The sequence below is a fragment of the Bombina bombina genome, chromosome 11 (genome assembly GCF_027579735.1).
Source record: "Bombina bombina isolate aBomBom1 chromosome 11, aBomBom1.pri, whole genome shotgun sequence".
NCBI lineage: Eukaryota > Metazoa > Chordata > Amphibia > Anura > Bombinatoridae > Bombina > Bombina bombina.
This window is the reverse complement of record NC_069509.1, coordinates 35,934,993-35,957,710: the sequence shown is the minus strand read 5'-3', so window position 1 is coordinate 35,957,710 and position 22,718 is coordinate 35,934,993. Positions and strand designations below refer to the sequence as shown.

The 22,718-nt window shown below is 39.0% G+C and overlaps 1 protein-coding gene across 1 annotated transcript in view; it reads left to right on the top strand.

Moving 5' to 3' along the window:
• SETD1A (SET domain containing 1A, histone lysine methyltransferase) overlaps positions 1-22,718 on the top strand; it is a 116,868-nt gene that overhangs the window by 41,051 nt on the left and 53,099 nt on the right. The window contains exons 10-12 of the mRNA XM_053694806.1: positions 1,784-1,865; positions 9,679-9,824; positions 11,529-11,571. Coding sequence (XP_053550781.1) covers positions 1,784-1,865; positions 9,679-9,824; positions 11,529-11,571 — 271 coding nt within the window. The remainder of the gene's footprint in view (positions 1-1,783; positions 1,866-9,678; positions 9,825-11,528; positions 11,572-22,718) is intronic.

The following is a 22,718-nucleotide window of genomic DNA, read 5'->3' as shown; positions in this document are numbered from 1 at the left end:
CTCTACTGCTCACTGGATGACTGGAAACAACTTTCACAGAACAGCAGAAGAAATATTTCAAAAGTTAAAGCAATGTAATATATTTAAAGCATTTTCTTTCAGAGAAAATACTGGAAAAAAGGTGTGCTATGTCCTTTAAATAAATCGAAGATCTAAAGCTCTCTGCTCTGGAGAGATTATTATGTAATAAGTCCCAATTTTCAGTTCTGTGAGGTCTCTCAAAGAGTTTTAGCTTGTGAGCTATGCAAGGTGCTGGGTGTGAAGGGAGAGACACCTAATCTACAATATAATGTTCACCCCCCATATTGGTGAGATTTTGATAATCAGGCCCTTGGTGTTAGGGAGCAATACTCCATAGATAAATGGATGCTGTGCTGTAGATGGGATCGGTGGGTGTAATGTGACAAAAATTAATTTCATATCTATGATAAAAGTAAAAGTTATTAGCGCAATAACCTGGTGAGAGAAGCACCCCTAATCATGTGGGGTTCACATTATAAAGTAGCTGGCTATATAACTATTTCGGCTATCCAAAACAGAAATTAATTGCATAATTTTAACAGAAATTTAATGATAATTTAAACAAAAAAAACCTAGAAAAGTGTAATTTAGCTCATTTTTGGGTAAAATTTTAGCTGGTCAGTCAGTAAAATTAACTGGGTGGTGAACCCCACACATTAAAAAGGTACATGGGTTAATAGTGATCAGGGGAACGATGTGCTGGGCATATTAAAGAGTAGTTGTAGAATGTTGGTCGGCAGTCTGGCTACATAATCCATTCATAGACTCAGTGGGGTTGGGAGACTCTCCATCTTGGAAATGTAAATTAGGGGAGGGAAGCAGACAGATTAGATTGTGATGAGTGCTTGGTGTGCAATTCTCTGCTTTCAGTTTGCTAGAGATTTGCAAAAAGCAATGGCAGCTGTCCTAAGTGTGGTGTGTGGTGGTGTTTGGTAGCAAGATGGAATGATACAGGATAGTTGGAGACTGTTATGGTCTGTAGGCTGGTTAGGAGAGGTGTTGCTAAGGAGGTAAAGGTTGCAGGCTGGTTAGGAGACGTGTGGCTAAGGAGTTGATGGTCCGTACACTGGTTAGGAGAGGTGTGGCTAAGGAGGTGATGGTCCATACACTGGTTAGGAGAGGTGTGGCTAAGGAGATGATGGTCCGTACACTGATTAAGAGAGGTGTGGCTAAGGAAGTAAACATCTGTAGGCTGGCTAGGAGAGGTGTGGCTAAGGAAGTGAACATCTGTAGGCTGGCTAGGAGAGGTGTGGCTAAGGAAGTGAACATCTGTAGGCTGGCTAGGAGAGGTGTGGCTAAGGAAGTGAACATCTGTAGGCTGGCTAGGAGAGGTGTGGCTAAGGAAGTGAACATCTGTAGGCTGGCTAGGAGAGGTGTGGCTAAGGAGTCGATGGTCTGCAGGTTTGTTAGGAGAGGTGTGACTAAGGAGGTGATGGTTTGCAGGCTGGTTAGGAGAGGTGTAGCTAAGGAGGGGAAGGACTGTAGGCTGGTTAGGAGAGGTGTAGCTAAGGAGGGGAAGGAGTGTAGGCTGGTTAGGAGAGGTGTAGCTAAGGAGGGGAAGGAGTGTAGGCTGGTTAGGAGAGGTGTAGCTAAGGAGATGAAGGTCTGCAAGTTGTTTGTAGGGGTGCAAGGGAAACAATCATCTCTTGTATAATATATTTGATTTGTAAAAATCTACATGCTCAACTCAGCAGCTGTGTGTTCCTTAATATGGGCACTAACTTATATTCCTCATGAATGTGCGATTTTAAACTACACACAGGTCAAAAGGAAACAGCATTCAGATAGTGAAGATGGGGAGCAGAAGCGGCCAAGACCGTCCACACCACCTGAGGAGGAGGACGGTGAGTGAGACCCCAATCTAATCCCTCATTCTGTTTGTGATTTAATGAGCTAGTTCATGAGTGACGTTCTAGGTACATAGCTAGGTGATATATATTTCTTTCATGTAATTAACAAGAGTCCATGAGCTAGTGACGTATGGGATATACATTCCTACCAGGAGGGGCAAAGTTTCCCAAACCTTAAAATGCCTATAAATACACCCCTCACCACACCCACAAATCAGTTTTACAAACTTTGCCTCCAAGGGAGGTGGTGAAGTAAGTTTGTGCTAGATTCTACGTTGATATGCGCTCCGCAGCAAGTTGGAGCCCGGTTTTCCTCTCAGCGTGCAGTGAATGTCAGAGGGATGTGAGGAGAGTATTGCCTATTGAATGCAGTGATCTCCTTCTACGGGGTCTATTTCATAAGGTTCTCTGTTATCGGTCGTAGAGATTCATCTCTTACCTCCCTTTTCAGATCGACGATATACTCTTATATTTACCATTTCCTCTACTGATTCTCGTTTCAGTACTGGTTTGGCTTTCTACAAACATGTAGATGAGTGTCCTGGGGTAAGTAAGTCTTATTTTCTGTGACACTCTAAGCTATGGTTGGGCACTTTATTTATAAAGTTCTAAATATATGTATTCAAACATTTATTTGCCTTGACTCAGAATGTTCAACTTTCCTTATTTCCAGACAGTCAGTTTCATATTTGGGATTATGCTTTAATTATCATATTTTTCTTACCTCAAAAATTTGACTTTTTCCCTGTGGGCTGTTAGGCTCGCGGGGGCTGAAAATGCTTCATTTTATTGCGTCATTTTTGGCGCGGACTTTTTTGGCGCAAAAATTCATTTCGTTTCCGGCGTCATACGTGTCGCCGGAAGTTGCGTCATTTTTTTGACGTTATTTTGCGCCAAAAATGTCGGCGTTCCGGATGTGGCGTCATTTTTGGCGCCAAAAGCATTTAGGCGCCAAATAATGTGGGCGTCTTATTTGGCGCCAAAAAATATGGGCGTCGTTTTTGTCTCCACATTATTTCAGTCTCATTTTTCATTTGCTTCTGGTTGCTAGAAGCTTGATGTTTGGCATTTTTTTCCCATTCCTGAAACTGTCTTATAAGGAATTTGATCTATTTTGCTTTATATGTTGTTTTTTCTCTTACATATTGCAAGATGTCTCACGTTGCATCTGAGCCAGAAGATACTACAGGAAAACCTCTGCCTGCTGGATCTACCAAAGCTAAGTGTATCTGCTGTAAACTTTTGGTAGCTATTCCTCCAGCTGTTGTTTGTATTAAATGTCATGACAAACTTGTTAATGCAGATAATATTTCCTTTAGTGATGTACCATTGCCTGTTGCAGTTCCCTCAACATCTAAGGTGCAGAATGTTCCTGATAACATAAGAGATTTTGTTTCTGAATCCATAAAGAAGGCTTTGTCTGTTATTTCTCCTTCTAGTAAACGTAAAAAGTCTTTTAAATCTTCTCTCTCTACAGATGAATTTTTAAATGAACACCATCATTCTGATTCTTTGGACTCTTCTGGTTCAGAGGATTCTGTCTCAGAGATTGATGCTGATAAATCTTCATATTTATTTAAGATGGAATTTATTCGCTCTTTACTTAAAGAAGTACTAATTGCTTTAGAAATAGAGGATTCTAGTCCTCTTGATACTAATTCTATACGTTTGGATAAGGTTTTTAAAGCTCCTGCGGTTATTCCAGAAGTCTTTCCTGTTCCTAATGCTATTTCTGCAGTAATTGCTAAGGAATGGGATAGATTGGGTAATTCATTTACTCCTTCTAAACGTTTTAAGCAATTATATCCTGTTCCGCCTGACAGATTAGAATTTTGGGACAAAATCCCTAAAGTTGATGGGGCTATTTCTACCCTTGCTAAACGTACTACCATTCCTACATCAGATGGTACCTCGTTTAAGGACCCTTTAGATAGAAAAATTGAATCTTTTCTAAGAAAAGCTTATCTATGTTCAGGTAATCTTCTTAGACCTGCTATATCATTGGCTGATGTTGCTGCAGCTTCAACTTTTTGGTTGGAAACTCTAGCGCAACAAGTAACAAATCGTGATTCTCATGATATTATTATTCTTCTCCAGCATGCTAATAATTTCATCTGTGATGCCATTTTTGATATTATTAGAGTTGATGTTAGATTTATGTCTCTGGCTATCTTAGCCAGAAGAGCTTTATGGCTTAAGACTTGGAATGCTGATATGGCTTCTAAATCAACTCTACTTTCCATTTCTTTCCAGGGAAACAAATTATTTGGTTCTCAGTTGGATTCTATTATTTCAACTGTTACTGGTGGGAAAGGAACTTTTTTACCACAGGATAAAAAGTCTAAAGGTAAAAACAGGGCTAACAATCGTTTTCGTTCCTTTCGTTTCAACAAAGAACAAAAGCCTGATCCTTCGTCCTCAGGAGCAGTTTCAGTTTGGAAACCATCTCCAGTCTGGAATAAATCCAAGCCTGCTAGAAAGGCAAAGCCTGCTTCTAAGTTCACATGAAGGTACGGCCCTCATTCCAGTTCAGCTGGTAGGGGGCAGGTTACGTTTTTTCAAAGAAATTTGGATCAGTTCTGTTCACAATCTTTGGATTCAGAACATTGTTTCAGAAGGGTACAGAATTGGTTTCAAGATGAGACCTCCTGCAAAGAGATTTTTTCTTTCCCATGTCCCAGTAAATCCAGTGAAAGCTCAAGCATTTCTGAATTGTGTTTCAGATCTAGAGTTGGCTGGAGTAATTATGCCAGTTCCAGTTCCGGAACAGGGGATGGGGTTTTATTCAAATCTCTTCATTGTACCAAAGAAGGAGAATTCCTTCAGACCAGTTCTGGATCTAAAATTATTGAATCGTTATGTAAGGATACCAACGTTCAAGATGGTAACTGTAAGGACTATATTGCCTTTTGTTCAGCAAGGGAATTATATGTCCACAATAGATTTACAGGATGCATATCTGCATATTCCGATTCATCCAGATCATTATCAATTCCTGAGATTCTCTTTTCTAGACAAGCATTACCAATTTGTGGCTCTACCGTTTGGCCTTGCTACAGCTCCAAGAATTTTCACAAAGATTCTCGGTGCCCTTCTGTCTGTAATCAGAGAATAGGGTATTGTGGTATTTCCTTATTTGGACGATATCTTGGTACTTGCTCCGTCTTTACATTTAGCAGAGTCTCATACGAATCGACTTGTGTTGTTTCTTCAAGATCATGGTTGGAGGATCAATTTACCAAAAAGTTCTTTGATTCCTCAAACAAGGGTAACCTTTCTGGGTTTCCAGATAGATTCAGTGTCCATGACTTTGTCTTTAACAGACAAGAGACGTCTAAAATTGATTACAGCCTGTCGAAACCTTCAGTCTCAATCATTCCCTTCGGTAGCCTTATGCATGGAAATTCTAGGTCTTATGACTGCTGCATCGGACGCGATCCCCTTTGCTCGTTTTCACATGCGACCTCTTCAGCTCTGTATGCTGAACCAATGGTGCAGGGATTACACGAAGATATATCAATTAATATCTTTAAAACCGATTGTTCGGCACTCTCTAACGTGGTGGACAGATCACCATCGTTTAATTCAGGGGGCTTCTTTTGTTCTTCCGACCTGGACTGTAATTTCAACAGATGCAAGTCTCACAGGTTGGGGAGCTGTGTGGGGATCTCTGACGGCACAAGGAGTTTGGGAATCTCAGGAGGTGAGATTACCGATCAATATCTTGGAACTCCGTGCAGTTTTCAGAGCTCTTCAGTTTTGGCCTCTTCTGAAGAGAGAATCGTTCATTTGTTTTCAGACAGACAATGTCACAACTGTGGCATACATCAATCATCAAGGAGGGACTCACAGTCCTCTGGCTATGAAAGAAGTATCTCGAATTTTGGTTTGGGCGGAATCCAGCTCCTGTCTAATCTCTGCGGTTCATATCCCAGGTGTAGACAATTGGGAAGCGGATTATCTCAGTCGCCAAACGTTGCATCCGGGCGAATGGTCTCTTCACCCAGAGGTATTTCTTCAGGTTGTTCAAATGTGGGGGCTCCCAGAGATAGATCTGATGGCCTCTCATCTAAACAAGAAACTTCCCAGGTATCTGTCCAGATCCCGGGATCCTCAGGCGGAGGCAGTGGATGCATTATCACTTCCTTGGAAGTATCATCCTGCCTATATCTTTCCGCCTCTAGTTCTTCTTCCAAGAGTAATCTCCAAGATTCTGAGGGAATGCTCGTTTGTTCTGCTAATAGCTCCGGCATGGCCTCACAGGTTTTGGTATGCGGATCTTGTCCGGATGGCATCTTGCCAACCATGGACTCTTCCGTTAAGACCAGACCTTCTGTCTCAAGGTCCTTTTTTCCATCCGGATCTGAAATCCTTAAATTTAAAGGTATGGAGATTGAACGCTTGATTCTTGGTCATAGAGGTTTCTCTGACTCCGTGATTAATACTATGTTACAGGCTCGTAAATCTGTATCTCGAGAGATATATTATAGAGTCTGGAAGACTTATATTTCTTGGTGTCTTTCTCATCATTTTTCTTGGCATTCTTTTAGAATACCGAGAATTTTACAGTTTCTTCAGGATGGTTTAGATAAGGGTTTGTCCGCGAGTTCTTTGAAAGGACAAATCTCCGCTCTTTCTGTTCTTTTTCACAGAAAGATTGCTATTCTTCCTGATATTCATTGTTTTGTACAAGCTTTGGTTCGTATAAAACCTGTCATTAAGTCAATTTCTCCTCCATGGAGTTTGAATTTGGTTTTGGGAGCTCTTCAAGCTCCTCCGTTTGAACCTATGCATTCATTGGACATTAAATTACTTTCTTGGAAAGTTTTGTTCCTTTTGGCCATCTCTTCTGCTAGAAGAGTTTCTGAATTATCTGCTCTTTCGTGTGAGTCTCCTTTTCTGATTTTTCATCAGGATAAGGCGGTGTTGCGAACTTCTTTTGAATTTTTACCTAAAGTTGTGAATTCCAACAACATTAGTAGAGAAATTGTGGTTCCTTCATTATGTCCTAATCCTAAGAATTCTAAGGAGAAATCATTGCATTCTTTGGATGTTGTTAGAGCTTTGAAATATTATGTTGAAGCTACGAAATCTTTCCGTAAGACTTCTAGTCTATTTGTTATCTTTTCCGGTTCTAGGAAAGGCCAGAAAGCTTCTGCCATTTCTTTGGCATCTTGGTTGAAATCTTTAATTCATCTTGCCTATGTTGAGTCGGGTAAAATTCCGCCTCAAAGAATTACAGCTCATTCTACTAGGTCAGTTTCTACTTCCTGGGCGTTTAGGAATGAAGCTTCGGTTGACCAGATCTGCAAAGCAGCAACTTGGTCCTCTTTGCATACTTTTACTAAATTCTACCATTTTGATGTATTTTCTTCTTCTGAAGCAGTTTTTGGTAGAAAAGTTCTTCAGGCAGCGGTTTCAGTTTGAATCTTCTGCTTATGTTTTTTGTTAAACTTTATTTTGGGTGTGGATTATTTTCAGCAGGAATTGGCTGTCTTTATTTTATCCCTCCCTCTCTAGTGACTCTTGTGTGGAAAGATCCACATCTTGGGTAGTCATTATCCCATACGTCACTAGCTCATGGACTCTTGTTAATTACATGAAAGAAAACATAATTTATGTAAGAACTTACCTGATAAATTCATTTCTTTCATATTAACAAGAGTCCATGAGGCCCACCCTTTTTTGTGGTGGTTATGATTTTTTTGTATAAAGCACAATTATTCCAATTCCTTATTTTATATGCTTCGCACTTTTTTTCTTATCACCCCACTTCTTGGCTATTCGTTAAACTGATTTGTGGGTGTGGTGAGGGGTGTATTTATAGGCATTTTAAGGTTTGGGAAACTTTGCCCCTCCTGGTAGGAATGTATATCCCATACGTCACTAGCTCATGGACTCTTGTTAATATGAAAGAAATGAATTTATCAGGTAAGTTCTTACATAAATTATGTTATATCTCTCTCTCTCAATGAAAGAGAAAAAATCAAAGTACTTCTGCGCAACTTCAAACAGGTATTACCCTTTAAAATCCAATATAATAGAGAAATAATTTTATAGTCTGTGATATTGAGTCATTATGAACAATATATATAAAAGAATGATCAATGCTCTTAATTCATAAGCAGTAAATCCCAGGCAAAAAAAAGGTATTACTCTCTTCTTACCGGAAGGTACCTCAATCATAGGAGGTAATGTGTAGTCATATGGTATAGGTGTGGATCTGTGGTCCGCCGCTGTCTGTGCTTGTTCTTTTTGTGCAGCCTTGTGTATGGTAGTCCTGGGTTAGGAACTTCCTGTATCTTGTGCTTCGATGAGTCTTTGCAATATGGTAGTGATTTCGTCTCAGGGTGTTTCCCAGTTGTCTCACAGGCAAAGGTGGAGAAAAGAAAACAAAGCAGACATAGCGTAATCCAGTAAAAAAAAGCAAATTTATTTAGATTAAAATCATAAGAATTGCACTCACATGTGAAAACCTCAATCGTATATGAGGTAAGTATAGGCACATAAACAGTAAACGGAATCTGCAGGAAGGTGATGTTTTCACCACTGAAGATTAGGTGATAATGTCTCTACTGTGGCTAGGTAGACTAATTTAAAGTCCTTTTAAATCCCTTGAACAAACTCTTTGACCGTCTGCAGCAGGTCAGAGTGAGGTTCCAGCGGGGTAAGGTCTGCCGTGTAAATAGCAGAAACAAAGTTCTAAACAAGAAGGTATGTCCTGAAATCAGGAGCTATGAGCGACGCCGGTACACACTATATTGATGCAAGTGGGGAAACAGTACTACCACACCTGGAGAGCCTTACGCGTTTCGAAGTGTCAGGTACTTCTTCGTCAGAGGCAATGTTTCTGCTATTTACACGGCAGACCTTACCCCGCTGGAACCTCACTCTGACCTGCTGCAGACGGTCAAAGAGTTTGTTCAAGGGATTTAAAAGGACTTTAAATTAGTCTACCTAGCCACAGTAAAGACATTATCACCTAATCTTCAGTGGTGAAAGCATCACCTTCCTGCAGATTCCGTTTACTGTTTATGTGCCTATACTTACCTCATATACGATTGAGGTTTTCACATGTGAGTGCAATTCTTGTGATTTTAATGTAAATAAATTTGCTTTTTTTTACTGGATTACGCTATGTCTGCTTTGTTTTCTTTTCTCCACCTTTGCCTGTGAGACAACTGGGAAACACCCTGAGACGAAATCACTACCATATTGCAAAGACTCATCGAAGCACAAGATACAGGAAGTTCCTAACCCAGGACTACCATACACAAGGCTGCACAAAAAGAACAAGCACAGACAGCGGCGGACCACAGATCCACACCTATACCATATGACTACACATTACCTCATATGATTGAGGTACCTTCCGGTAAGAAGACAGTAATACCTTTTTTTTGCCTGGGATTTACTGCTTATGAATTAAGAGCATTGATCTTTCTTTTATATATATTGTTCATAATGACTCAATATCACAGATTATAAAATTATTTCTCTATTATATTGGATTTTAAAGGGTAATACCTGTTTGAAGTTGCGCAGAAGTACTTTGATTTTTTTCTCTTTCATTGCTATTCATTACAGTGTCAGGGGTACACTGATTATCTCCACTTTCTGCTGCACTCCCACCCATATATACTATCATATTGTTGTGATAATTGCCCATACGTCCACCAATATTGGTAATTTATCACACTTATTGCACCACTGGTGCTGAACTTTCCATACCAGTGTCCCTTCTTGAGCGCTAGTGACTTTTCTTGCTTCACATATATATATATATATTTTTTTTGTGTCCCTACAGAGAGAGAGAAAGAAGCACAGTCGGATGCTCGGCCTGGAGCTAAAGCTACACAGAGGGAGGGTAAAAGGGGACCACACAAGCGTAGGCGACCTTTCCATCTGGACAGTGAGGGTGAAGAAGCCTCCGAGGATTCGGCATCGGAAAAGGTGAGATGTCACATTAGTCATCTGAGCACATCCCTAGACATCAGTACATAATGGCTGTGACAAAGTGTGCTACGACGAGAGATAATCCCATGCAACACGTTTAGGTTTTTCCTGTGTCTCCTATTACTAATTGCAGACAAATTGATCATTGTCTGAATACATACAAGACAAGAGGGACTTAAATCTTTCAAGAAAAATTGCAGGCACTACTTGGAGTGTAATATAAAAAATAACACACACTATTAATTCCAAATAGTTAAAAAGTCCCACAGACATAGACCGGTAACACAGTCATGAAGGGCTGACGCGTTTCGTGCCCCCTAGTGGCGCTTACTCATAGACTGCTTACTTAAATGTGACTACCCAAAGCAAATTTGATAATAGAAGTAAATTGGAAGCTTTCTTTAAAAGATTAGTGTCTTTTTAAAGGGATATAAAACCCCACTATGTTATTTTTATATTTAGACAGAGCATACAATTTGTAAAAAGGTTTCAATTTACTTCTTTTATCAAATTTGCTTCATTCTCAGGTTATTCTTTTTTGAAGCGATACATAGGTAGTTGCTCTTGTAAAACTTCTTCCATATAGTCCTCCAGACACATGCACTCTTCTGAGCTTACCTCCCTGCTTTTCAACAAAAGACACAAAGAGAGCAAAGGACATTTGGTAATAGAAGTAAATTGGAAAGTTTATTTTAAAATGTACATGCTCTTATCTGAGTTATGAAAGGAAAAATGTTTATGCAGTGTACTTCTATGTTAAAGGGACATTAAACCCTTTGAGATGATAATATAAAATGATACTGTATAAAGAAAAACAACTCTGCAATATACTTTAATTATTTATTTTGTCCCCTTTTCCTGTAATTCTATTCTGAAATTGTGAGCTTTTCAGTTCCTGTTAGAAATGGAAGTGCAGAGCACTGTTCTATTACACACAGCCATTGGCTGCACACTCTAGTGACCTATTTATAACAGTCTCTAATTGGCCACAGCAGAGAAGGTAACTTAAGTTACAACATGGCAGCTCCCAGTGTTTTATAGACACTAAAACTTTACACTTATTTTGTCAATGTTTAAACAGCTAATGAAACTTAAAAAAAACATCTACTTGTTATTCTCAGACTAATCATTTATTTGAATGCATCTCATTCTATCTGGCATTTATTTAGTGTTAAATGTCGCTTTAATACTTGCTCGCTCAAGGGGCAACCCTGCGATTTATTGGCTAACGGGGACATACCTCTATACCACTGGTTTTCAAACCTGTCCTCAGACCTCCCTAACAGGCCAGGTTTTCAGGATTACTTTGGGTGAGATCAGGTAAAATGACCAGATTTACTAATCAACTTTTTATTTCACCTGTGCTCTAGTTCAGATATCCTTCAAATGTGGCCTGTTAGGGAGTTCTGTGGACAGGTTTGAAAACCAGTGATCTACAAGCATGACAAACTCGCTTTATTTAGTTTAAGTATAGCCATTTAAAAAAAATCCGACATTTTGAAGTTTGAAGAGTGTGTTTTTTTTGTTTTGTTTTTTTTTAATTAATATTTTTAACATTTATTCACTAATCCTACAAATGAGAGAATAAATAAATCCTGGGTAGATTTGAAGAGTTGGTCCACCTCTGATCTGTAGTTTGAATAAGGCCAACTGAGGTTATCTTACTCTGTCCTCATGTGTTTTTTTCCCCCCCTATTTCAGGAAGAGGAAGATGATGACATCAGTGAGGACGGAGACTCTGACGGTGAGTTCAGTGCAAATCATAATAGATCTGACAATACAACTTTATACAGACCACCTAATGCACACATACTCAAACTTAGCCCTCCAGAGGTTTTGAAAAATCCATTTCCCATAATGCTCAGCCAGCTGATATGCAGGCTGAGCATCATGGGAAATGTAATTCCAAAACCTCTGGAGGGCCAAGTTTGAGGATGTCTGGCCTAATGCATACTCCCATATCTGAGACAGGGCATTTAAATGGTTGTAGATAATTTCTCCAACATTGGTGTGTCCGGTCCACGGCGTCATCCTTACTTGTGGGAATATCTCTTCCCCAACAGGAAATGGCAAAGAGTCCCAGCAAAGCTGGCCATATAGTCCCTCCTAGGCTCCGCCCACCCCAGTCATTCTCTTTGCCGTTGCACAGGCAACATCTCCACTGAGATGGTTAAGAGTATGTGGTGTTTAGTTGTAGTTTTTTTATTCTACTATCAAGAGTTTATTTTAAAATAGTGCTGGTATGTACTATTTACTCTGAAACAGAAAGAGATGAAGAATTCTGTTTGTGAGAGGAAGATGATTTTAGCAGACAGTAACTAAAATCCTTTGCTGTTTCCACACAGGACTGTTGAGATGAAGTAACTTCAGTTGGGGGAAACAGTTAGCAGACTTCTCTGCTTAAGGTATGACTAGCCATATTTCTAACAAGACTGTGTAATGCTGGAAGGCTGTCATTTCCCCTCATGGGGACCGGTAAGCCATTTTCTTAGTCTCAAGCAGAATAAAGGGCTTAATTTGGGCTATAAAACTGGTAGACACTTTTATGGGCAAAATCGATTGCTTTATTTGGGCATTTTATACATGTTTATGCTGGTATTTCACATTTATAAACTTGGGGAACGTTTTTTAACGTCAGGCACTATGTTAGACACCTTTTCCAGTCAGGAAGGGCCTTCCCAGTTGTAGGCTGAGCCTCATTTTCGCGCCATTACTGCGCAGTTGTTTTTGAGAGCAAGACATACAGATGCATGTGTGAGGACCTGAAAATAGTAGGAAAAGTTCCTAGAAGGCGTCATTTGGTATCGTATTCCCCTCTGGGCTTGGTAGAGTCGCAGCAAAGGCTGTAGCTGGGACTGTAGAGGGGTTAAAACTGTAACCGGCTCCGATTTCATTATTTTAAGGGTTAAAGCTCTGAAAATTGGTGTGCAATACTTTTAATGCTTTAAGACACTGTGGTGAAATATTGGTAAATTTTGAAAGATTCCTTCATATTTTTTCACATATTCAGTAAAAAGTGTGCTCTGTTTAAAATTTAAAGAGACAGTAACAGTTTTGTTTTAAAACGTTTTTTTGTGTTTTAGTGACAAGTTTAAGCCTGTTTAACATGTCTGTGCCTTCAGATAAGCTATGTTCTATATGTATGAAAGTCAATGTGTCTCCCCCTTCTAAATTATGTGATAATTGTGCCAAAGCGTCCAAAACAAGTAAGGACAGTACTGTCACAGATAATGAAGTTGCCCAAGATGATTCATCAGATGAAGGGAGTAGACATGGTTCTACATCATCTCCTTCTGTGTCTACACCAGTTTTGCCCACGCAGGAGGCCCCTAGTACTTCTAGCGCGCCAATGCTTATTACCATGCAACAATTGACGGCTGTAATGGATAACTCCATAGCAAATATTTTATCCAAAATGCCTGCATATCAGAGAAAGCACGATTGCTCTGTTTTAAACACTGTAGAGCAGGAGGGCGCTGATGATAATTGTTCTGTCATGCCCTCACACCAATCTGAAGGGGCCATGAGGGAGGTTTTGTCAGATGGGGAAATTTCAGATTCAGGAAAAATTTCCCTACAGGCTGAACCTGATGTTGTGACATTTAAATTTAAATTAGAACATCTCCGTGCACTGCTTAAGGAGGTGTTATCTACTCTGGATGATTGTGACAACCTGGTCATTCCAGAAAAATTATGCAAGATGGACAAGTTCCTAGAGGTTCCGGTGCACCCCGACGCTTTTTCTATACCCAAGCGGGTGGCGGACATGAATAAGGAATGGGAGAAGCCCGGCATACCTTTTGTTCCCCCTCCTATATTTAAGAAATTATTTCCTATGGTCGACCCCAGAAAGGACTTATGGCAGACAGTCCCTAAGGTCGAGGGGGCAGTTTCTACTCTAAACAAGCGCACTACTATTCCTATCGAGGATAATTGTGCTTTCAAAGATCCTATGGATAAAAAATTGGAGGGTTTGCTTAAAAAGATTTTTATACAGCAAGGTTACCTTCTTCAACCCATTTCGTGCATTGTTCCTGTCACTACAGCAGCGTGGTTCTGGTTCGAGGAACTAGAAAAGTCGCTCAGTAGAGAGACTCCATATGAGGAGGTTATGGACACAGTTCACGCACTTAAGTTGGCTAACTCTTTTATTTTAGATGCTGCTTTGCAAATAGCTAGATTAGCGGCGAAAAATTCAGGGTTTGCAATTGTGGCGCGCAGAGCGCTTTGGCTAAAGTCTTGCTCAGCGGATGTATCATCCAAGACAAAATTGCTTAATATCCCCTTCAAGGGTAAAACTCTTTTTGGGCCAGAATTGAAAGAGATGACATCACTGGGGGAAAGGGCCACGCCCTCCCACAAGATAGGCCTTTCAAAGCCAAGAATAAGTCTAATTTTCGTTCCTTTCGTAATTTCAGGAACGGACCGGGCTCTAATTCTGCATCCTCTAAGCAAGAGGGTAATACCTCACAGACCAAACCAGCCTGGAAACCGATGCAAGGCTGGAACAAGGGTAAGCAGGCCAAGAAGCCTGCCGCTGCTAACAAAACAGCATGAAGGAGTAGCCCCCGATCCGGGACCGGATCTATTGGGGGGCAGACTCTCTCTCTTTGCTCAGGCTTGGGCAAGAGATGTTCAGGATCCCTGGACGCTAGAAATAGTTTCTCAGGGTTATCTTCTGGAATTCAAGGAACTACCCCCAAGGGGAAGGTTCCACATGTCTCACTTATCCTCAAACCAAATAAAGAGACAGGCATTCTTACATTGTGTAGAAGACCTGTTAAAGATGGGAGTGATATACCCAGTTCCAACGGCGGAACAAGGAATGGGATTTTACTCAAATCTGTTTGTAGTTCCCAAAGAAGAGGGAACTTTCAGACCAATCCTGGATTTAAAGATCCTAAACAAATTTCTCAGAGTACCATCGTTCAAGATGGAAACCATTCGAACGATTCTACCCACAATTCAGGAAGGTCAATTTATGACTACCGTGGATCTAAAGGATGCGTATCTACATATCCCTATCCACAAAGAACATCATCAGTTCCTAAGGTTCGCCTTTCTGGACAAACATTACCAGTTTGTGGCCCTCCCATTCGGGTTATCCACTGCTCCAAGGATTTTCACAAAGGTACTCAGATCCTTTCTTTTCAAGGGGCATTGCAGTAGTACCGTACTTGGACGACATTCTAGTACAAGCGTCGTCTCTTTCAAAGGCTCACTCAGACATCGTTCTAGCCTTTCTCAGATCTCACGGATGGAAGGTGAACATAGAAAAAAGTTCCCTGTCTCCGTCGACAAGAGTTCCCTTCTTGGGAACAATAATAGATTCCTTAGAAATGAGGATTTTCTTGACAGAAGTCAGAAAGTCAAAACTTCTAAACGCTTGTCAAGTTCTTCATTCTATTCCTCGTCCTTCCGTAGCTCAGTGCATGGAAGTAGTAGGATTGATGGTTGCAGCAATGGACATAGTTCCTTTTGCGCGAATTCATCTAAGACCATTACAACTGTGCATGCTGAAACAGTGGAATGGGGACTATACAGACTTGTCTCCAGTGATTCAAGTAGATCAGAAGACCAGAGACTCACTCCGTTGGTGGCTAACCCAGGATCACCTATCCCAGGGTATAAGCTTCCGCAGTCCAGAGTGGGTCATCGTCACGACCGACGCCAGCCTAGTGGGCTGGGGCGCGGTCTGGGAATCCCTGAAAGCTCAGGGACTGTGGTCTCGGGAAGAGTCTCTTCTCCCGATAAACATTCTGGAACTAAGAGCGATATTCAATGCTCTCAGGGCTTGGCCTCAGCTAGCAAAGGCCAGATTCATAAGATTCCAATCAGACAACATGACGACTGTTGCGTATCTCAATCATCAGGGGGCAACAAGGAGTTCCCTGGCGATGAAAGAAGTGACCAAAATAATACAATGGGCGGAGAATCACTCCTGCCACCTATCTGCGATCCACATTCCAGGTGTGGATCTCCACCCGGAGATCTTTGCCCAGTTGACGCAACTATGGGGAATTCCAGATATGGATCTGATGGCGTCTCGTCAGAACTTCAAGGTTCCTTGCTACGGGTCCAGATCCAGGGATCCCAAGGCGACTCTAGTGGATGCACTAGTAGCGCCTTGGACCTTCAACCTAGCTTATGTGTTTCCACCGTTTCCTCTCATTCCCAGGCTGGTAGCCAGGATCAAACAGGAGAGGGCCTCGGTGATCTTGATAGCTCCTGCGTGGCCACGCAGGACTTGGTATGCAGACCTGGTGAATATGTCATCGGTTCCACCATGGAAGCTACCTTTGAGACAGGACCTTCTTGTTCAGGGTCCATTCGAACATCCAAATCTGGTCTCCCTCCAGCTGACGGCTTGGAGATTGAACGCTTGATTCTATCAAAGCGTGGGTTTTCAGATTCCGTGATAGATACTCTGGTTCAAGCCAGAAAACCGGTAACTAGAAAGATTTACTATAAAATATGGAAAAGATATATCTGCTGGTGTGAATCCAAGGGATTCCCATGGAATAAGATAAAGATTCCTAGGATTCTTTCCTTTCTACAAGAAGGTTTGGATAAAGGATTATCTGCGAGTTCTCTAAAGGGACAGATTTCTGCTTTATCTGTCCTACTACACAAACGACTGGCAGTTGTGCCAGATGTTCAAGCATTTGTTCAGGCTTTGGTTAGGATCAAGCCTGTTTACAGACCTTTGACTCCTCCCTGGAGTTTAAATTTAGTTCTTTCAGTTCTTCAAGGGGTTCCGTTTGAACCTTTACATTCCATAGATATTAAGTTGTTATCTTGGAAAGTTTTGTTTTTGGTTGCTATTTCTTCTGCTAGAAGAGTTTCTGAGTTATCTGCTCTACAGTGTACTCCACCCTATCTGGTATTCCATTCAGATAAGGTTGTTCTGCGTACTAAGCCTGGTTTTCTACCAAAGGTTGTTTCCAACAAAAATATTAATCAGGAGATAGTTGTACCTTCTTTGTGTCCGAATCCAGTTTCAAAGAAGGAACGTTTGCTACACAATTTAGATGTAGTCCGTGCTCTAAAATTCTACTTAGCAGCTACAAAAGAGTTCAGACAAACTTCTTCTCTGTTTGTCGTCTATTCTGGTAAAAGGAGAGGTCAAAAAGCAACTTCTACCTCTCTTTCTTTTTGGCTTAAAAGCATCATCCGATTGGCTTATGAGACTGCCGGACGGCAGCCTCCTGAAAGAATCACAGCTCACTCCACTAGGGCTGTAGCTTCCACATGGGCTTTCAAGAACGAGGCTTCTGTTGATCAGATATGTAAGGCAGCGACTTGATCTTCACTGCACACTTTTGCCAAATTTTACAAATATGATACTTTTGCTTCTTCGGAGGCTATTTTTGGGAGAAAGGTTTTGCAAGCCGTGGTGCCTTCCGTTTAGGTGACCTGATTTGCTCCCTCCCTTCATCCGTGTCCTAAAGCTTTGGTATTGGTTCCCACAAGTAAGGATGACGCCGTGGACCGGACACACCAATGTTGGAGAAAACAGAATTTATGCTTATCTGATAAATTACTTTCTCCAACGGTGTGTCCGGTCCACGGCCCGCCCTAGTTTTCTAATCAGGTCCGATGAATTATTTTCTCTAACTACAGTCACCACGACACCCTATGGTTTCTCCTATTTTTTCCTCCTGTCCGTCGGTCGAATGACTGGGGTGGGCGGAGCCTAGGAGGGACTATATGGCCAGCTTTGCTGGGACTCTTTGCCATTTCCTGTTGGGGAAGAGATATTCCCACAAGTAAGGATGACGCCGTGGACCGGACACATCGTTGGAGAAAGTAATTTATCAGGTAAGCATAAATTCTGTTTTCTCTGCAACGCATCACCCGGCCATTTGTCCGCCTAGTTCCTAAACAGTCACAGGACTGCATGTTCGGGCAATTGTGTGATCAAATTCCGACGTGTTATCACTTGGGATTGTGTATCAGTGGCAGTGGTCTCCACAGACATTTTTGCCAGCTTGGGGGTAGCTTTATGAAGTAGCCGGGTGAGGGCAGTGTAATATTTTCTAATATTGTATCATTTTCTGCTAAAGACAAAAGAGAAAGAGAACCTGCACCAAAATAAAACTGTTATACACACTCCAACTGAACACTAACGATCTCGCAAATCCTTAACATAAATAGTAAATACAAAGCAAAGAAGACAGGAAGCGCTAAATAAGCTAAGGTGTAACTGTATTGGATAGATGTAAAAAAACTAAAGTTATAATAAACTAATTGTATCAACAAGTTATTTAGACAAACGTAGAAGATTAATCGCAATTGCCAAAAGGTGCGGAATATGTATGCTAAAGGATAAATGCCAAGTTCTAATAGAACAAGAATTTAATAAAGTGTATTTGTTGTAGATAATAATAACAATACAACTAATAAAACAGATATAAGGTCGACCTTAAATTGAGCAATACATAATAAAAAACATTAGTACAATAAAAATACAATATTGAGTAAAAAAGACAATAATTGATAGCAAGTGATGTTAAATACAAAACAAATGGCAACAAACTAATTTGAAAAAACAAAGCCGTATTTGCAGCTATTAAAAGTCAAGTGGAGTACCCAATATTATGTTGTTTCCCTTGTGTAGATATTTAGTGTGTAATCCTCCTATAGATGAAAAGGAAAATTCCTCTTAAGGTATTATCACAGGTGTTGAAACAAAACAATCTGTACTCACAGTGGGAACTGCTGAAGTCGGCGTAGTTAGACACACTGAAGGATCTGTCTCTATATCAGCTGTATAATGAATCTCCAGAAATATGTCAAGATAAAAGCCGTATTAGAAGGTGTAACATCGATAATGGTGAGTGACTTGATGGCTACAAGAAAACAACACTGACTGGTCTGGTCGTACTCGACAAACTAAGACCATCAGGATGCCGTAGCATAGGTCTAGAAGCGCCACTATTCCAAGTCCACTATCCAAGTTACAAGTATCAGGTGTGCTCCGATGTGGAGTCACGTGAGCAACGCGTTTCAAATTATCTTTCTCAAGCTCTTACCGGAGCACTCTCCAAACTGACTTTTTAAGCCCATCCTTTAATCTTGATTGGGTACTGAATAGACCAATAGCATAATTAAAAACTTATACTTTTAACTCAGTATTATTTATACTTCGTAAATTCTTAACATTAAGAATGAACTATATTATAGATAGTGGTAAATATACACCACTTTAAATGTTCACTTTGCCGTAATGATACTCGACAGGGGGTATACGCTCAAAACGCCATCCGTTTAAATATAGTGTTGAGATCAAAATTGCAAAGTGCAGTTATGGGTATAGTATCAAAGTGACAAAATAATCTTGCTTACATTTATATTTACGAAATAATGCATACATTTGCAAAATTGGAAACAGATTTCATAATGCTATTTGTAATTAGCTATTTTGAATGAAGCTTTTTCTAATACAATCCAGCACCTTCTGATACCTAAAAGTCCTATGGCAATAACGTGTGATTTTTATATTAAGTCCTAGTACTACATACATTTACAGAATATATAGCCAAAAAACCGAGGGAGCATTTTTATTACTCTATTCAACTCAAAGTTCACAAATAGCTTCATAAAAACCTTTTATCGCAACCTTAATAATATATCAAAAATATTAAATATATATATATATATATATATATATATATAATATCAGAGCACTATTTTATTTATTAAAAACTCATAAATAAAAACATAAAAAATAAAAAAAAACATTATTTAAATAAAACAACCCAAATCAAATTCTAAATTTAATCCACTTGGAGTAAGGGTCTTGAGCTCGAAAATCCATTTCGCTTCTAATTTTAAAAGTTAATTTTGTATATTGCACCCTCTCCAATTTGGTTTAACCTGACCTATCACAGTATAATTTAGATGTTTGGTATTGCCGTTGTTACATTTCTTAAAATGTCTGGGGATAGGAAGATCTTTATTCCTATCAAGATCCATATTTTCTTATTCTGTCCCTCACTGGCCTTGTCGATTCCCCTATATATTGAACCCCACACAAACAATCTAGAAGATAAACAACATTATAATCTGTGCACCTATAGCATCTATTAATCTTAAAGACTTTTTTAGTGACTCCTAATTTAATTTTTTTAATTTTCTTTGAGTGTTTGCACGCCTTGCAGCTATGACAAGGGAAAAAAAACAGTGATATTGTTTCCTGTCCAGTCTTTATTTTTAAATTTGCTCTTTTTTATCATATCAGTGGGGGCTAAATAGCTTTTTAGATTCCTACACTTCCTATATACCATATTTGGAATACATGGAATAACTTGGCCTAATTTCTCATCTGATTTTTAAAATGTGCCAATGTTTTTTTTTTTTTTTATATTTTTTATTTAAGGTTCATTTAAAGGCATACAAGATCACAAAAAAAACAATTCTTTCATCACATGAAATAAAAATTTTTTCTAATATTTTAATATCATCATTGTATTGGGTTATGAAGGGGACCCTAATTTCACCATTATTAGACATATCTGGATTAGTACTATTTACATTTTTATTTTTTATCTTAGGTTCAAGCAAAACTTCTCTATTAATTTTTGATGCTTCATTTCTTGCATTACTTATTAGTTCTAACTTATATCCTTTGTTCAGAAATGTATTTACTAGAACTTATGATTGTTCAATATAATCCAAATTAGTCATACAGTTTTTTCTGATGCGCATAAATTGACTTTTTGGAATGTTCTTTTTCCATTTATCCAAATGGCAACTTTCCGTATGAATGTATCCGTTAGCATACACAGGTTTAAAAAAAAGTTCTAGTTACAATTTTATTATTTCTAATATCTATTTGTAAATCTAAAAAATTGATACTAGTACTCTTTATTTCATAAGTGAATTTTTAAATTCTTGTCATTGATTTTGCTTGAACCTAAGATAAAAAATAAAAATGTAAATAGTACTAATCCAGATATGTCTAATAATGGTGAAATTAGGGTCCCCTTTATAACCCAATACAATGATGATATTAAAATATTAGAAAAAAAATAAAAAAAACATTGGCACATTTTAAAATCAGATGAGATATTAGGCCCAGTTATTCCACGTATTCCAAATATGGTATATAGGAAGTGTAGGAATCTAAAAAGCTATTTAGCCCCCACTGATATGATAAAAAAAGAGTAAATTTAAAGATAAAGACTTGACAGGACACAATATCACTTTTTTTTTTCCTTGTCATAGCTGCAAGGCGTGCAAACACTCAAAGAAAAGTAAAGAATTTAAATCAGGAATCACTAAAAAAGTATTTAAGATTAATAGATGCTATAGGTGCACAGATTCTAATGTTGTTTATCTTCTAGATTGTTTGTGTGGGGTTCAATATATAGGGGAATCGACAAGGCCAGTGAGGGACAGAATTAGAGAGCATATTAATTTGATTGAAAATATGGATCTTGATAGGAATAAAGATCTTCCTATCCCCAGAAATTTTAAGAAATGTAACAACGGCAATACCAAACATCTAAATTATACTGTGATAGGCCAGGTTAAACCAAATTGGAGAGGGTGCAATATACAAAATTAACTTTTAAAATTAGAAGCGAAATGGATTTTCGAGCTCAAGACCCTTACTCCAAGTGGATTAAATTTAGAATTTGATTTGGGTTGTTTTATTTAAATGATAATGTTTTTTTTTTAAATTTTTATGTTTTTATTTATGAGTTTTTAATAAATAAAATAGTGCTCTGATATTATATATATATATATATATATATATATATATTTAATATTTTTGATATATTATTAAGGTTGCGATAAAAGGTTTTTATGAAGCTATTTGTGAACTTTGAGTTGAATAGAGTAATAAAAATGCTCCCTCGCTTTTTTGGCTATATATTCTGTAAATGTATGTAGTACTAGGACTTAATATAAAAATCACACGTTATTGCCATAGGACTTTTAGGTATCAGAAGGTGCTGGATTGTATTAGAAAAAGCTTCATTCAAAATAGCTAATTACAAATAGCATTATGAAATCTGTTTCCAATTTTGCAAATGTATGCATTATTTCGTAAATATAAATGTAAGCAAGATTATTTTGTCACTTTGATACTATACCCATAACTGCACTTTGCAATTTTGATCTTGTCACTATATTTAAACGGATGGCGTTTTGAGCGTATACCCCCTGTCGAGTTTCATTACGGCAAAGTGAACATTTAAAGTGGTGTATATTTAACACTATCTATAATATAGTTCATTCTTAATGTTAAGAATTTACGAAGTATAAATAATACTGAGTTAAAAGTATAAGTTTTTAATTATGCTATTGGTCTATTCAGTACCCAATCAAAATTAAAGGATGGGCTTAAAAAGTCAGTTTGGAGAGTGCTCCGGTAAGAGCTTGAGAAAGATAATTTGAAACGCGTTGCTCACGTGACTCCACATCGGAGCACACCTGATACTTGTAACTTGGATAGTGGTCTTGGAATAGTGGCGCTTCTAGACCTATGCTACGGCATCCTGATGGTCTTAGTTTGTTGAGTACGACCAGACCAGTCAGTGTTGTTTTCTTGTAGCCATCAAGTCACTCACTAATATCGATGTTGCACCTTCTAATACGGCTTTTATCTTGACATATTTCTGGAGATTCATTATACAGCTGATATAGAGACAGATCCTTCAGTGTGTCTAACTACGCCGACTTCAGCAGTTCCCACTGTGAGTACAGATTGTTTTGTTTCAACAACGCCTGTGATAATACCTTAAGAGGAATTTTCCTTTTCATCTATAGGAGGATTACACACTAAATATCTACACAAGGGAAACCACAAACAACATATTGGGTACTCCACTTGACTTTTGGGACAAACAAGTATCTGCACGATTTGTACTACTAATAGCT